Source organism: Nerophis lumbriciformis, linkage group LG02 (assembly GCF_033978685.3).
Source record: "Nerophis lumbriciformis linkage group LG02, RoL_Nlum_v2.1, whole genome shotgun sequence".
NCBI classification, from domain to species: Eukaryota; Metazoa; Chordata; class Actinopteri; order Syngnathiformes; family Syngnathidae; genus Nerophis; species Nerophis lumbriciformis.
Genome location: NC_084549.2, coordinates 66,785,001 through 66,802,605, shown reverse-complemented (window position 1 = coordinate 66,802,605; position 17,605 = coordinate 66,785,001). Strand labels below are relative to the sequence as shown.

Sequence of the window (17,605 nt, the reverse complement as noted above, 5' to 3'; positions counted from 1 at the left end):
CTTTCATGTTCTTTACCTGTTACACCTTCAAATTATTGACATACAACCTTCAACTTTTTAACTGTCACACGTGACAAAACTTTCATGTTCTTTCTTGAAATTATTGACATAAAACCTTTTTTAACCTGTTACACCTTAAAAATGATTGAGAAAACATTATTTTTTACCGGTTACACCTTAAAATTATTGACATAAAACTTTCATCTTTTTTACCTGTTACATCTTACAATCATCGACATAGTCTTCATCTTTTATAACTGTTACACCTTCAAATTATTGTCATAAAACCTTCAACTTTTTAACTGTTACACGCGCAAATTATTGTCAAAACTTTCATGATTTTTTACCTCTTACACCTTCAAATTACTGACATGAAACCTCCATATTTTATAACTTACACCTTCAAGTTATTGACATAAAGCCTTCCATGGTTTTACCTGTTACACCTTACTATTATTGACATAAAACCATCTTTTATAACTTATACACCTTCAAATTATTGACAGAAAACCTTTTTTTTTAACCTGTTACACCTTAAAATTGACATAAAACATTCTTTTTTTTTAAACTGTTACACGTGCAAATTATTGACAAAGCGTTCCTGTTTTTACCTGTTACACCTTAAAAATGATTGACATGAAACCATCTTTTTAACACATACAAATAATTGACATAAAACTTAAATATTTTTAACCTGTTACACCTTCAAATTATTGACATAAAACCTTCATTTTTTTAACCTACACTTTTAAATTGACATATCCTTTTTATCGGTTACGCATGCAAATTTTTCACCTAAAATCTTAATCTTTTATAACTTTTACACTATCAAATTATTCACATAAAACAGTATTATTTTACCTGTTACACCTTAAAATTATTGACATAAAACTTTCATCTTTTTTAACTGTTACACCTTAAAATTATTGACATGAAGCCGTCACCTTTTATAACTGTTACACCTTCAAATTATTGACATACAACCTTCAACTTTTTAACTGTCACATGTGACAATACCTTCATGTTCTTTACCTGTTACACCTTCAAATTATTGACATAAAACATTTTTTAACCTGTTACACCTTCAAATTATTGACATACAACCTTCAACTTTTTAACTGTCACACGTGACAAAACGTTCATGTTTTTTACCTGTTACACCTTGAAATTATTGACATAAAACCTTTTTTAACCTGTTACACCTTAAAAATGATTGAGAAAACATTATTTTTTACCTGTTACACCTTAAAATTATTGACATAAAACTTTCATCTTTTTTACCTGTTACATCTTACAATCATCGACATAGTCTTCATCTTTTATAACTGTTACACCTTCAAATTATTGTCATAAAACCTTCAACTTTTTAACTGTTACACGCGCAAATTATTGTCATAAAACCTTCAACTTTTTAACTGTTACACGCGCAAATTATTGTCAAAACTTTCATGATTTTTTTACCTCTTACACCTTCAAATTACTGACATGAAACCTCCATATTTTATAACTTACACCTTCAAGTTATTGACATAAAGCCTTCCATGGTTTTACCTGTTACACCTTACTATTATTGACATAAAACCATCTTTTATAACTTTTACACCTTCAAATTATTGACAGAAAACCTTTTTTTTTTTTACCTGTTACACCTTAAAATTGACATAAAACATTCTTTTTTTTAAACTGTTACACGTGCAAATTATTGACAAAGCGTTCCTGTTTTTACCTGTTACACCTTAAAAATGATTGACATGAAACCATCTTTTTAACACGTACAAATAATTGACATAAAACTTTAATATTTTTAACCTGTTACACCTTCCAAGTATTGACATAAAACTTTCATCTTTTTTAGGGCCCCACGGACAATTGTGCCTTGTAGGAAGGGTGTGTGCCTGCAGGGGGCGCACAACGCCGCAATGTGTGGCGTCATGAAGCCGAAAAAGAAGAAGACGACAACAACGAAGGCGCACAGTTGCACGCACTCATGAAGGTTCTGCGGTGGATGTTTTATCCCGGCTCCATTTTCACGTAAACCAAGTACGCCCGGCACTTGGACCGTCTGTTGGTGTTCACTCATTGGGGAAACATGTATCGCGGTCGGCCTCCACCGAGGGGACCTTACCCGCCATCTTTCGAGGGCCGCGGCCGACCGCCGTTGCAGCCTTACCCACCACCAGGCCGCGGAAGGAGCCTAGGCAGATCTCCACACCACTCCGAGCCTTACCCACCACCAGGCCGAGGCAGACCTCCACACCACTCCGAGCCTTACCCACCACCAGGCAGCGGAAGGAGCCGAGGCAGACCTCCACACTACTCCGAGCACCACGACCACGGCTATCCGGACCACCGGCGCTCGCCGCCGCACGGAAAATACCTTCCTTCGCCCTCAAGAGACTACCATGGTCGAGGACACTCGTCCGGATCTCCACACCGAGAGGTGAGCTTTGCATTGCGATAGTCCGACTTTTAATATTTAGTTGCAGTGCCATCAAATGCTCCTGTTTAGTTGTATCTCCTGTCCGTCAAAACAATGGAGGGAAGGATTGTTGTCAAACCGAAAAGTGTTTTCCACCACATACAGTGCAGGGGTGTCCAAAGTGTGGCCCGGGGGCCATCTGCTGCCCACAGCCTGCAGTATGTTGTCGAAATAAACATTTAATAAAAAAAGATATAATGATGACACATAACTAATAATACGCTTTGCCACCTATAAAATAGGTTTGTTTGAAATACAAATAACGTTTGCTCTTAGAAAAACGGACTCTGCATTGTTGCATTTGACACCCATGATATCAGAGCCGGCCCAAGGCATAAGCCTACTAAGCGCTTGCTTAGGGCCCCGCGGCCACCAGGGGGCCCCCAAAAGCAATTAACAAAAAATTATTTTTTATTTTTTGCATGTACGAGTCTGACTGATGATTTCTAAATGATCAAAGATATATTATTGTACAAAAACACAATTTTAGGTCAACATTTTTGCACATTGCTGTTTCAGGTTTTTGTTACCAAAAATAATAAAGTGAATCAGAATCAGCTTTATTGTCCAGTTATGTTTAACACACATGGAATTTAACTTCAGTAGACTGGGCTCTCTTTGTACAAAGTAAACATTAAATATGAACAATTAACTAAAAATATAAACTAGTAATTAAAGACTAATATGTACAAGACTGATGAGACAAGATGACACTTTTACTGTAAATACAAAGCTTTATCACTTGGACTGTTCAACCCCAGGCCACTCTTGTAGCTGAATGTTTTCTACATTTTAATATTAGGAACCATATGTGGCACTCTGGACATCATTCGTTCATTCATTTGTATTATTTATGTTCTTAACTGGGCCACCCCCATATCTTTATAAATGACATGTCATTTGTAAAGACATGCCAGGCTGACAATAGGATAATGTAAACAACACTGCCAGAGCCGCAATGAGTTTATAGTAGGTGTGTGAATGATCAATCAATATTATTGGCAGAAATAGAGGGCCCCAAAATCAAATTTTGCTTAGGGCCCCATGGAGGCTTGGGCCGGCACTGCATGATATACACACTTGAACGTGTCAAACTCAAAGCCTGGGGGCCAAACGTGGCCCACCATGTCATTTATGTGGCCAGCGAAAGGGTGTAAATTAAAAAGCCCTTTCCGGCCTTTTCTAAATGTATTTGTTCTTTCAATTTTGACAGAAACATGTTGCATATGTTCTACACTTTAATATTATCAGATCACGCAACAAGATGTTCAATTAAAAAGGAACACTTAAATATCCGCTTGTCATCTTGTCTTACAATTTCAAAGCAAGTTTTCCATCAATCTGTTGGTAAAAAAATGACCAAAGCAGTTGTGTAACAAGGCTATGATATGTTTGTGTTTATATATATATTCATGTTACATGCGGCCCTCTGAGGACAGCCATAATTGCGATGTGGCCCTCAATAAACACGAGTTTGAGCCCATTCAACAATACAGTGATCGTAAAAATGGAAATAAACTGCCACTTGCTAATACCCTTTGACACTTCATTATGTCTATTAGGCGGCAGTGCGCCAAAAGTAAAGGAAAGCAGTCAGCATAGAAATGAGAATGAACAACATAAAAAGCTCAGAGAGGAGACACGCTATATTGTGTAAAATCATGAATATCAATCAATGTTTATTTATATATCCCTAAATCACAAGTGTCTCAAAGGGCTGCACAAGCCACAACGACATCCTCGGTTCAGAGTAAGGCTGGGCGATATGGCCTTTTTTTAATATCTTGATATTTTTAGGCCATTTTGCGATACACGATATATATCTCGATATTTTGTCTTAGCCTTGAATGAACACTTGATACATATAATCACAGCAGTATGATGATTCTGTGTCTACATTAAAACATTCTTGTTCATACTGCATTAATATATGCTCATTTTAAACTTTCATGCAGAGAGGGAAATCACAACTAAGTCAATTGAGCAAAAGTGTATTTATTAAACAGTTATTAAGCAGTGGCACAAACATTCATGTCATTTCCAAAACAGAAAGTGCAGAATTGTCAGAGACATTTTAAAACAAGCTATTATTGCACTTTTGTGCATGATGTCTCTAAGATGACTTATCAAAACAACACTAAATTAAAGTGCACTTTTTGTACACAACGCCACTACAATAGTTTAAAACAAATAAAGTGCACTTTTGTACATGATGTCACACAAGATATTTCAATAAGTGTCAAATAAAAATTAGCTGCTTAATAGGAAATCAAATTGCGTACGTCCTTCGCTATGTAGTAGGTTCCTGCGGACGTTATCTCTTTTTTTGTTGACTATTTTTTTCATACAGTGTTGATATGGAAATGTTTGCCTTGGCATTTTGATGGTGTGGGCGTGTGGCACCGAATGGAGATGTTGACATGCGGAGTAAGCACTCTACATTCTCTAGCAGGTGACTTTTCAAATTATGCTACATATTAGCAGTAATGCTACTTTTTATAGCAATGCTTTTTCCCCACACTTGACAAATTACGGTGGTCTGTTCGACATATTCCCACTTGAAGCCAAACCACCGCCAGACGATGGACCCCGTGCTGTTTTTCTTAGGAATTACTTCTTCCTTCATTTGTTACCAGATTTGCACCTTCTTTCTCTCGTATTACCACTCGCACCACAGCTAACTTTAGCCATGCTGCTACCTCTCTGCTGCGCGAGGGCGTATACGTATGTGACGTATGACGTGACAGTATGTGATGTATGTAAGAAGGTGCGCTTGCTGTCTGTGAGAAGGACAGACAAGCAAGAGTGGGAAGAGCCTGCAGTGTAATGTCCGCAGCTAAAAGCAACTGCGTGAGAACGTATACTCGAATATCACGATATAGTAATTTTCTATATCGCACAGAGACAAACCCGCGATACATCGCGTATATCGATATATCGCCCAGCCCTAGTTCAGAGCCCACATAAGGGCAAGGAAAAACTCACAACCCTTATTATTTGTGTAAGACCACAGCTATCAATTATAGTCTGGAGCGCCACGCACGGAGGGTCCAATGGGGTATTCATATGGATATTAAAGTCCCCCATTATGATTATATTGTCGGCGTGCGTCACTAGATCAGCAACGAACTCTGAGAATTCACTGATAAAGGCCGAATAGGGCCCTGGGGGGCGGTAGATAACAGCCAGGTAGAGAGGCAGCGGTGTGACAGACCTCATAGTAAACACCTCAAACAATTTATATTTATTATTTAGGTTAGGGGTAAGGTTAAAGTTTTCATTGTATATTAGTGCGACCCCCCCACCCCTTTTAAGGGGATGGGCAATATGCACATTTGTATAGTTAGGAGGAGATGCCTCATTCAGCGCAAAAAAAATCATCTGGTTTGAGCCAGGTTTCGCTGAGACCAATGACGTTAAGATTGTTGTCTCTAATGACCTCATTAACTAATAACGTTTTGGGAGACAATGATCTTATGTTTAAAAAGCCCATATTATAGGTAGTGGGCTGTTTTGAGGAGTTTTTGTTGAAATGATCCGTAGTAGCAATATTAAAAATGTTGCGTTTATTATGCGAAGTGTGCTTTAAATAATTTCAGTCATATATAGGAATTGATATGACGGGAATTTTCACATTGTTTGCTTGGTGCTGCGATACACTGATTTGCCACCTCAGTAGAATGCATGTCCACCTCTGACACAGTCACTGCAGAAAAAACATTATGTGAGTTGTGTATTATTCTAAGAGAATTGCTGTGTGTGCAGGGATTTTCCAGCCTGGCGCTGGCGAGTTCTAGCTTAACTGACTCCTCACCCGGACTAGCAGACTCTGTAATTGCCTGTGACCGTGCTTGCACTAGTGTAGTTAGTCAAGTGTAACTCAAACAGAAATCTATGTTCCTACAATGATGGCGCCTTCCTGGTTAGGGTGAAGGCCGTCTCTCATCAGCATGCCTGGTTTGCCCCAGAAAGAGGGCCAATTATCAATAAACGTTAGTCCCTGTTGTCTACAGAAGCTAGCCAGCCGCTTGTTAAGTGAAACTAATCTGCTATATCTCTCATCATTGCCTCTCGCAGGCAGGGGGCCAGAGGCAATTACTCGATGCCTGGACATCTTTCTAGCGAGATTACAAGTCCTGGCTATGTTTCTCTTTGTAATCTTTGACTGTCTCATCCTAGTGTCATTGGAGCCAACGTGTACAACTATGTTCGCATAACTAGTGGTGCGATTAGCCTGTCTTACGTGTTTACTAGGCCTGTTGCGAGTTAGCTCCCTAAGATTAGCTTCAATGTCAGGTGCTCTGGCCCCGGGAATACACTTAATTGTGGCTGGTTTGCTAAGCTTTATGTTTCAGGTGATGGAGTCCCCTATGACTAAGGTGTGGTACCCGGTAGACTGGGGTGTAGGACTAGATAAAGGGCTAAGTCTATTATGCATTTCAACTAGTTCACAGTTGCTTATAGGCCGCTTAGGGCTGCCATAAGCTGGGCTAGTTAGCTCGCTACAGCTAACGCTAGCAGATGTGTCCGCAACATCTAAAGTTACGAGATTACTCTGCTCTAACTGGCGGACACGGCCCTCTAGCAGAGCCAGCCTATCCATGAGAACGGTACACGAAGCGCAGGGAGCCATATTCACGGTATTTTCTGTCACCGAGTGAAGTTCCTGCTGTCTTCAGGGAAGTGGTCACATTATGCGGGGGCAGATTCCTTCAGACCGGCGCCGCCTTCTCCGCGCTAGCTTAGCTAGCTTAGCAGCTAGCTAGCTGAGGGAGGGGCGGTGAGACAGAGGTCGGGTGATTTGCAAGTGAAATAGGACTACTAAGTATGTTTGGGAAGTAGTAAAGAAAGCTTCTAAAATTTTAGTTCAAGGGTGTCTGAACTTTTTTTTTTAATGCTAAAAACAGTTATGTATACTTAAAGACAAAACATTGTGTTAATGGTGATTAAATAAATGATTATTATTATTAGTTGAAAATTTTAATTTATGTAATTACATTCCTATTTTTTCCCCTTTTGTCATATTTTTTAAGTATTGTTTTTTCCATGTAAGAATAATAATATGATTGTGTAACTGCATAACCTTGTGTGACAAAAATAAAATAAAAAATAATGCTCAGTTACATATTTAAGTGTTTATTATTAAAGTTATGACTTATGTTAGTCCTTTTTTAATTTTAAATTAACTACCATGGTTTATGTTGCGTATATCTAATTTTTATTTTGAGAGCTTCTAATATTTTAGCTCAGGGGTGTCTAAACTTTTTTTTTTTTAAATGCTAAAAACGGTTATGTGTATTTAAAGACAAACTATTGTGTTGTTGGTGACGAAGTATATTATTAATTATTATTTTAAAAAGTCAGATTTTTCTCATTACATTCCGATTTTTTTCTTATTTGAAAACACACAACTTTTTAGATGTTAACAGACACATTAGGTGTATTTCCACAAAGTATCGTATCGGTATCGCCGATACCAGCCTAAATATTACCCGCAAAGGAGATGAGTGGTATCGCACATCACTAGTATCGACCATTGCCATGTGGCGTGTAGGAATTGCCACTGCACAAACAGTCTACTATGTCCCAGCACTGATATCATTATCGCATGACTGTTCAATGGAAAAAGACATGTTCTTATTAACGATGGACATTTATTAACACATGAACATTTATTAACAATGAACATTTATTAACACATGAACAAACACAAAAGTACCGAAAATTGGTACCACCGAGTATTGGTTCAAATGTAAACGTCACCTCTTGTTTTTACTCAGAGGTCTCACTCGCCCCGCCCGGGGCATCCCATCAACCACAACCTCGTCATCACCGTTGGCAACGAGCTCACAGGCTCCTCCTCGCATCACCACGACAGGTAAGGATTGAAGGAAATCCCAACACCTTTTCCAAAGTGCATTGGTTGACTGAAGTCGAAAAATGTTATTTGCTTTTGAAATGTAAACACTGAACAGGCAGAGTGCAAACAATTGCGTACATATTATTATAGTTCCTTTTACTTGCTGTATTTTCCGGACTATGGTGCACCCGGGTAATAAGCCGCACCCACTAAATTTTAGGGGGGGGGAAGGAAGAATCCATACGATTAGAAAAGCTATGGACGATTGGAAGACACTTGTACTTCCGGTTCAAAGCTTTAAACAGCAGGAAACACTTGTAGGCATTCACCCAGCAGCACCTGCAGTGAACGACCTCGCCCAAAAGATGGCACTATAGGCACCTTTTTAGTATCTTTGCATGTGTTTCATTAAGCCAGTCAGCAAAGAAAAATTCACAAATTAGCCGCACCGTTTAATAAGCCGCAGGGTTCAAAGCGTAGGTAAAAAGCAGCGGCTATGGTTTAATTATTGTTTTTTTTCTTTTTCTTTTTATCTTTTTGGGATGAAGCTTTGCTGTGTGTAATTCTGCAGGGACCTACACCGCAGGTATGAGCACAGTCACAGCCGAGAGCGAAGTCCGGACCGGAGCCGGGCAAAAAGTCGAGGACGCAGCAAGAGCCGGGCGAGGAGCAAGAGCCGGGCGAGGAGCAAGAGCCGGGCGAGGAGCAAGAGCCGGGCGAGGAGCAAGAGTCGCAGTTTGGACCGCAGCCGGGCTAAGAGCCGGGGTCGCAGTAAGAGCCGCACTCGCCTTAGGTCTAGATCCAGATCCAGGTCCAGTTCTAGATCCAGGTCCAGAGGGAGGAGCCATGGTCGGTCCTCGCCAAGTCGGAACAGCAGCAAAAGCAGGAGGAGTCGAAGCAGCTCCAGCAGTAGCGCTGAACGAGGAAGCAGGAGAAACTTGAACCAGCTGCGAGGCGTTGGCCGCAAGAAGGCCCTGGAGGACACCTGGAGTCTGCCCACCAAGTCCATACTGAAGAAACACGGCGAAAGCGAAGACTCGCCATCACTAAAGGTGCGTTGCTGCCCGAATTTGGTATTAGCTTACTGCTCAAAGGGCATGATGCGTGCAGCAGACTGCAGCCCCCTCATTCATGTCTAATATTACTAAGGCCACTCGCTAGATGACATCATTAATAATTCTAATGTAGCGCTGTCAACACAAAAGTTAGCCCTCGCTAGATGACGACATTAATTATGCTAGTGTAGCGCTGTCAACATGCTAGTTATCCGTAGTTAGATGACATCATTAATAATGCTAATGTAGCGCTGTCAACACGCTGGTTAGCCCTAGTTAGATGACATCATTAATAATGTTAGTATAGTGCTGTCAACACGCTTACTAGGCCTAGCTCAGGGGTCGGCAACCCAAAATGTTGAAAGAGCCATATTGGACCAAAAATACCAAAAAAAAATCTGTCTGGAGCCGCAAAAAAATTAAAAGCCATATTACATGCAGATAGTGTGTCATGAGATATAAATTGAATTAAGAGGACTTAAAGGAAACTAAATGAGCTCAAATATAGCTACAAATGAGGCATTATGATGCAATATGTACATATAGCTAGCCTAAATAGCATGTTAGCATCGATTAGCTTGCAGTCATGCAGTGACCAAATATGTCTGATTAGCACTCCAACAAGTCAATAACATCAACAAAACTCACCTTTCATGCACAACCTTAAAAGTTTGGTGGACAAAATGAGACAGAAAAAGAAGTGGCATAAAACACGTCCTAGAAAGTTATACATGTAAACAAACTAAGGTGAGTTCAAGGACCGCCAAAATTAGTAGGACAAAACGGCGCTCGCCAAATACTCGAATCAGTGAAGCATGTTTAATATAAACAGTGTGCTTTATAACAATTAGGGAGGTTTGTGTCATGTTTGTCCTCCTACAGAAACCATATTAAAACAAAAAATAAATTGTTTTCTCCTCATCTTTTTCCATTTTTCATACATTTCTGAAAAAGCTCCAGAGAGCCACTAGGGCGGCGCTAAAGAGCCGCATGCGGCTCTAGAGCCGCGGGTTGCCGACCCCTGGCCTAGCTAGATGACGTCATTAATAATGTTAGTGTAGCACTGTCAACATGCTAGTTAGCTCCAGCTAGATGACATCATTAATAATGCTAGTGTAGTGCTGTCAACATGCTTCCGCAGCACATCTTTCCTATTTTTCTTTCATTCATTAATTTGCCCATCAAGTATCTAAAAAGCTTTGTCACTGAGGTGCGTCTGGCTTTTGTTTCAGAGCACAGACTCGCCGAGAGAAGCAGCGGGGTCCACCATTTCTACCGTGGCCGAGCAACTGCTGCAGGCTTGCAGAGGGATGGAGCCGGCCGCCATGGCGTCCATGTTGATGCAGCTGCAGTCCGACCCGCTGATCGCTCAGAGTGTGGACATCAAGGAGATCGTCAACCTACTGGACGCCGGCATGAGCGGAAGAGCAGAGAGCCCAGAAAAGACGGCGGCGGACATGGACGACGAGGAGAAGTTCCTGTACGGGGAGTCTCTGGAGCCCAAATATTCGGCGCAGTCTCAGCCGGCCCAGAGCCACACGTTTGATCTTTACGAGGACGTAACGGAGGAGGCGCTGTACAGCGATTATCTGCCTCGCGCTGCCTCCCCCATGTATGGCACCCCACCTGTGGCGTTGCCCCACCTCCAGGCCTCTCCTACCACCAGCGACGTGGACTCCATCTGGCCTCCCTCCGGCCTCAAGCCCAACAGCGCCGCCCCGGCGTCGACTTCTGCCCCCGAGTCAGAAGAAGTGACGCATAAGCAGGATTCGGACAAGTACCAGAACATCCAGGATTTGCTGAAAACCATCGGCTTGGACCTCGGCGTGACCGAGATAACTAAAATGGCCGCCAGGACCAAGGAGCGGCTGGAGGGAAACAAGCCCGCCCGCAAGACGCCGACGAAGCGCAGACACCACTCGTCCAGCAGCTCGGAGGACAGCCGCGGGAGGCGGAGCCACAGTAGTAGTAGCAGCAGCAGCAGCTCGGACTCCAGCGGCGACGACGCCGCACCCGCACGCGCTGCCTCCAAAGAGTCGCAGCAGCAAGCGTCCGACACCACGACGGCACTGCCCGTTCTGCCCGTCCCCTCCTACCCCCCACCCCAGGTGCACAACATGATGCCCGCCGGCTACGGCCAGTACGGCGGCTTCATGCCATACACACAGCCGCAGTGGTCGCCCATGTACCCGGCCCCCAACAACTTCCACCCCTCCCTGCCGTACAACCAGCCGTACGACCAACACCCACCCCCTGAGCGCAAGGTCAAAGGTCAGTTGCCGTCCCAATGTCTGACATGAAGACGTCACCCACGTGACTTTTCTCTTCCTCTTCGCCAGCGTCTCCCGTCCTCGTCCAGGTGTCAGAGCTGGAAAACAATGAGAGCGAGAAGCAAAAGGTCAGTGTCTTGGTCTGGGGTAAACGATATCATTATGTATCACAGTGATAAATTATATCATTATGTATCGCATAATTTACACCTCATCGATATAAATGAAAAATGCGTTCGTATAATGTTGGATCGTTTTTGTTTCCAGGCCAAAGTGGCCATTATTTCTTCGACTGCGGGGGGGCGGGACTTCCGGGGCAAGGACGAGGAAGTGACGTGTTGTTGGGCGATTGTTGTCGGGAAAGGAGAGACGTACATTGAGGTCGTTGTACAAGAGTGTATCTTTTGTCAAATAAATGAAGACCGGGAATTTGCCTGAGCGGCCATTCGTGGAACATTCCGGAATGTTTTATTATGAACTCTAGATCAAAAATCACGCCTCTCACCTGGGTAGTAGAAGGATGAGGATGTATTCCGACAAGTTGGGATACTTTGACAGCCGATTTAGAACCGGAAATGGCTGACTTAAAAGTGACTTTGCACTGTGAAGGGATGTTAGCCGCTAGCAAGGACTCTACATTGCGGGGAAGGCGCGGTCGTTCGCTTGTTGCTGTCAAGTTTGCAGACTAAAATATGTCATCAACTTATTATATTTATCGTCGGCCAAATTGATATAATTTATATTGTGTATATGTATATGGCTGAAAACTGTATCACGATAATAGTTTTTTATATTGGTTTATTCATATTTTTTTATTTATTTTTATGACCTATGGAATATAAGGTGCAGGATAAAAATGTTATTTGAAATGTAACCTTCCTGTGATTATAATCCCTCAGCTATCAAGGCAGAAAGGAAATGTCAACACAAATATTGAAAACACTCAATGTCAACAAAATATTACAATCACATTAAACACTTAACAATAAGCTCTTAAAAGTATTGAATATGTAAGAAATCCTTCATAAAGTGTAAGAAAATAGTGCAAAGTGGGAAAATGTAAACATAGAGAAACCTGAGAAGAACTTTTTTCTGCAGATTTAGTGGCAGGAAGTTACAGCTGTGTTCTAAAGGGTGAGCACCGCTACGGTGGTGTGGTATTAGCGGTTTTGCCTTGCATCATTTACAGACCACATTGGTCTGACTACGGTCCCTTTGAAAATAATCCAAAAACTGTTCAGGTGACTTTTCTTCTTTTATCCACAATTTCTTCATTTGGACTTTTCTCTTCTCACGCCATTCAAAGAACCAACCAGGCTTGATAGTTGATACTGTCACCTGATTGGCTGTTAGCATGTCACACCCACTGATCAGGGATCACTTCTTGTGTTGCTCGGTTACCAGAGAGAGAGTAGAGTGCCTTTGGTAATGCAACCAACCTTGCTTCCTTACTTCACCTTTCTTTTGACGAAGAACAAAGTAATGTTTTATCAAACACATTTTTTATTGATATACAAAAAAGGAAAACAATTATCAAACATTTTATCAGACGCGTTTTTTATTAAAATCGATTACTCTGATAAGAAGAAAAATAAGTTATCGAACGCATTTTTTATAAAAAAAGAAAAGAAAAAAAGTATTGAGAACGCATTTTTCATTTAAATTGATTACTCTGACAAAAAATGTATCGAACATTTTATCGAGCGCATTTTTTTAAATCGCTAACTCAGACAAAAGAAAACAAAATATTGAACGTTTAATCAAACGCATTTTTAATTGAAATAGATTACCGTATTTTCCGCACTTTAAGGCGCACCTAAAAACCACAAATTTTCTCAAAAGCTGACAGTGCGCCTTATAACCCGGTGCGCTTTATATATGGATTAATATTACGATTCATTTTCATAAAGTTTCGATCTCGCAACTACGGTAAACAGCCGCCATCTTTTTTCCCGGTAGAACAGGAAGCGCTTCTTCTTCTACGCAAGCAACCGCCAAGGTAAGCACCCGCCCCCATAGAACAGGAAGCGCTTCTTCTTCTACTGTAAGCAACCACCCGCCCGCGTAGAAGAAGAAAAAGCGCGCGGATATTACCGTACGTTTCATTTCCTTTGTGTGTTTACATCTGTAAAGACCACAAAATGGCTCCTACTAAGCGACAAGGATCCGGTTCATGAAAAGACGCAATCTCTCCATCCGCACACGGATTACTATTTCACAGCAACTGATATTCCTGTGAACCGCACTGTGGATACAATGGGAGCACGTACGGTGAATATTCGCACCACAGGGAATGAGAAGTCATCCTTCACTGTGGTTCTAGCTTGCCATGCTAATGGCCAGAAACTTCCACCCATGGTGATATTCAAAAGGAAGACCTTGCCAAAAGAGACCTTTCCAGCCGGCGTCATCATAAAAGCTAACTCGAAGGGATGGATGAAGAAAAGATGAGCGAGTGGTTAAGGTAAGTTTAAGTTTACGCGAAGAGGCCGGGTGGCTTTCTTCACGCAGCTCCGTCCATGTTGATATACGATTCCATGCGCGCCCACATCACGCTGGTTTTAATATATTATTAAAGTTTGACTGACCTATTTGACTGTTTTTTTGACATTCCTTTAGCGCAGTTAGATGCGGCTTACAACACGGGGCGGCTTATAGGTGGATAAAGTTTTGAAATATGCCGTTCATTGAAGGCGCGGCTTATAACCCAGGGCGCCTTATGGTGCGGAAAATACGGTACTCTCATAAAATAGGAAAAAAAGTTATCGTGAGCACACAAAAAAAATGACTACGACCAAAAAGAAAAAAAAATCAAATGTATTATCGAACACATTTTTTATTGATTTAGATTACTCTGACAAAAAAGAAAAAAATTATTGAACGTTTTATAGAAAGCATTTTTTTTTGTAATCGATTACTTTGGCAAAAAAGAAAATAATTGAACGTTTTATCCAACGCATTTTTTATTTAAATCGATTACTCCAACCAATAAAAAAAAAAAAGACAAACCTTTTATCGAACGCATTTTTTATAAAAAAAGAAAAGTAAAAGTTTTGGAGAACGCAATTTTCATTGAAATCGATTACTCTGACAAAAAATGTATCGAACATTTTATCGAGCGCATTTTTTTAAATCGCTAACTCAGACAAAAGAAAACAAAATATTGAACGTTTAATCAAACGCATTTTTAATTGAAATAGATTACTCTGATAAAATAGGAAAAAAAAGTTATCGTGCGCAAAAAAAATAAATGACTAGGACCAAAAAGAAAAAAAAAATCAAAAGTATTATCGAACACATTTTTTATTGATTTAGATTACTCTGACAAAAAAGAAAAAAATGATCGAACGTTTTATAGAAAGCATTTTTTTTGTAATCGATTACTCCGGCAAAGAACGTTTTATCCAACGCATTTTTAATTTAAATCGATTACTCCAACCAATAAGAAAAACATTTTACAAACCTTTTATCGAACGCATTTTTATTGAAATGTATTACGCCGACAAAAAAAAAATCAAACGTTTTATCGAACACATTTTTATTTAAATCGATTATTTCAATCAAAAACAAAAAAAATTCACAAACCTTTTATTGAACGCATTTTTTATTGAAATGTATTACTCCAACAAAAAAGAAAAAACATTTCCAAACGTTTTATCGAACACGTTTTTTTATTGAAATCGATTACCCTGACAAAAAAAAAAAAATCAAACGTTTTATCAAACACAACGATAGCAGTTTTTTATTGATATTACGTCTCATGCAATATATATTGATATGGTTTCATCGCCCAGCCTTGTCTGGTGATAGACATTTTCGGCCACATGATCACTACGACCTATGACCTTGTCACACTGTGCAGGTACTGGAGGAGCGTGAGAACCTGAAACAGGAGCGGGACATGCGCATGAAAAAGAAGGAATACCTCATGAAAGAATTGGAGGAGCTACGCAAGCAGCAAGGTTCTACCGTGTGGAGGCTATTTTGACTCGGGTGGGGCGGCGCCCTGGCACCAGCTGATCGGCCGGCGGCCATGTTTGTTGTGCTTTCAGGTGAGCTGCTGAGGAAGAAGAGGCGAGAGAAAGACGGCCACAAAGACCCGCTGCTGCAGGAGATCGGCCGCCTGCAGGAGGACGTCATCAAACGGATCTCCAACCTCCGAAAGGAGCACGAGGCAGCCGAGAAGAAACACAGCGAGATCGACAAAGTGGCGCTCATCCTGGGTCTGAGCGCTTCCGACCGCTCCCACAGGCTGGCTGACGCGCAGGAGGACGACGCCTCGCAGCCCCGCAGCAAAATGCAGGCGATCGAGCACAACCCTGGACGTCAACAAGATGGCAGCATGTCTCAGAAGGTATGTTAGTAAGTGATTTTTTTTAATGAATTGCAATTCTCAATTCTTAATTTATTTTAAAAATCTAGTTATTTTTCTATATATATTATTATTTTTTAATCTGTCCTGTCCAGCCAAATCATATTGTTGATGTAGATCAGAGGTGTCCAAACATTTTCCAGCGAGGGCCACACAGAGAAAAATGTAAGGATGCGAGGGCCACTTTTATACATTTTGTATATGAAAAATACTCAAACCAAAACAATGTAGGTAAACATATGCTAACATTTGAAAAACACTTCTACATCTTAGCTTTGTGTTATAGACAACAAAGCAATAAAATCATTCATGATTATTTTAATAATGATTTTATTTGTATTTATGTTAACTGTGCTCTAAAGTAAGCTTGTATTTACTAATATTGCTATTATACCGTCAACTGAAACGCTTTTGAGAGCTTTAGTACTCTCAAAAACATATCATGTCTCACAAGAAACGACCTCATACAGTAAAACGCTCAGGTTGTTGGCCATTTTGGTTTTCAGGTCCCATTTTTGGTGGATTTGGTCCCGTTGAATTTTTCATAGTTTTTTTTGTAATTTGGGACCTGTTTAGTTTGTCTATAGCAGGGGTGCTCATTACGTCGATCGCGATCTACCGGTCGATCTCGGAGGGTGTGTCAGTCGATCACCAGCCAGGCATTAAAAAAATAGTCCTAAAAATGAGCGATCATAAATCTTCACTGTGACGTCACTTTCGTCACTTGATTGACATTCACGGCACCCGAGGGTCTTCTGAGATGACGCTGGCTGCTGCCAGCTCATTAAAATTACCGACTGGAAGGCGAGAAACACTTTATTTCAACAGACTCTGGCGCCGTACCTGTCGTCAAAACTCCAAAGACCGACTGCACAGTTGCACAATAAAAGCTCTGCTTCATCCTGCCTGCGCTACCAAAATAAGAGTCTCAGAAAGCTGGCGTGCACAAGCTAGCAAGCTACGGAGTTTGCCGACAATGTATTTCTTGTAAAGTGTATACAAAGGAGTACGGAAGCTGGACAAATAAGATGCCAAAAACCAACCACTTTCATGTGGTATTGGACAGAAAGGAGGACTTTTTTTCTCCTCCATTTGAAAATACGGACGTTATCATCACCACTGTCTGATTCCAATCAATGCAAGTCATCACAATCAGGTAATACACCAACTTATATTCTTGTCTTCATGAAAGAAAGGAATCTATATGTGTTAAACATGCTTGTATTATCTTTAACCACCTTTAAGTTGTTAATAATATTAACTATATGTGTTAAACATGCTTGTATTATCTTTAACCACCTTTAAGTTGTTAACAATATTAACTATATGTGTTAAACATGCTTGTATTATCTTTAACCACCTTTAAGTTGTTAACAATATTAACTATTTGTGTTAAACATGCTTGTTTTATCTTTAACCACCTTTAAGTTGTTAACAATATTAACTATGTGTGTTAAACATGCTTGTATTATTTTTAACCACCTTTAACTTAACAATTTTAACTATATGTGTTAAACATGCTTGCATTATCTTTAAACACCTTTAACTTGTTAACAATATTAACTATAT

The 17,605-nt window shown here is 40.5% G+C and overlaps 1 protein-coding gene across 2 annotated transcripts in view; it reads left to right on the top strand.

Moving 5' to 3' along the window:
- Nucleotides 1-1,908: 1,908 nt before the first annotated feature.
- The window catches only part of znf318 (zinc finger protein 318), a 25,641-nt gene continuing 9,944 nt past the window's right edge, over nucleotides 1,909-17,605 (top strand). For both annotated transcript variants that reach the window (XM_061967063.1, XM_061967054.1), the window contains exons 1-7: nucleotides 1,909-2,440; nucleotides 8,260-8,357; nucleotides 8,911-9,391; nucleotides 10,627-11,665; nucleotides 11,734-11,792; nucleotides 15,527-15,626; nucleotides 15,717-16,018. In XM_061967063.1, the coding sequence (XP_061823047.1) occupies nucleotides 2,090-2,440; nucleotides 8,260-8,357; nucleotides 8,911-9,391; nucleotides 10,627-11,665; nucleotides 11,734-11,792; nucleotides 15,527-15,626; nucleotides 15,717-16,018 (2,430 nt within the window). In that variant the 5' untranslated portion in view covers nucleotides 1,909-2,089. The remainder of the gene's footprint in view (nucleotides 2,441-8,259; nucleotides 8,358-8,910; nucleotides 9,392-10,626; nucleotides 11,666-11,733; nucleotides 11,793-15,526; nucleotides 15,627-15,716; nucleotides 16,019-17,605) is intronic.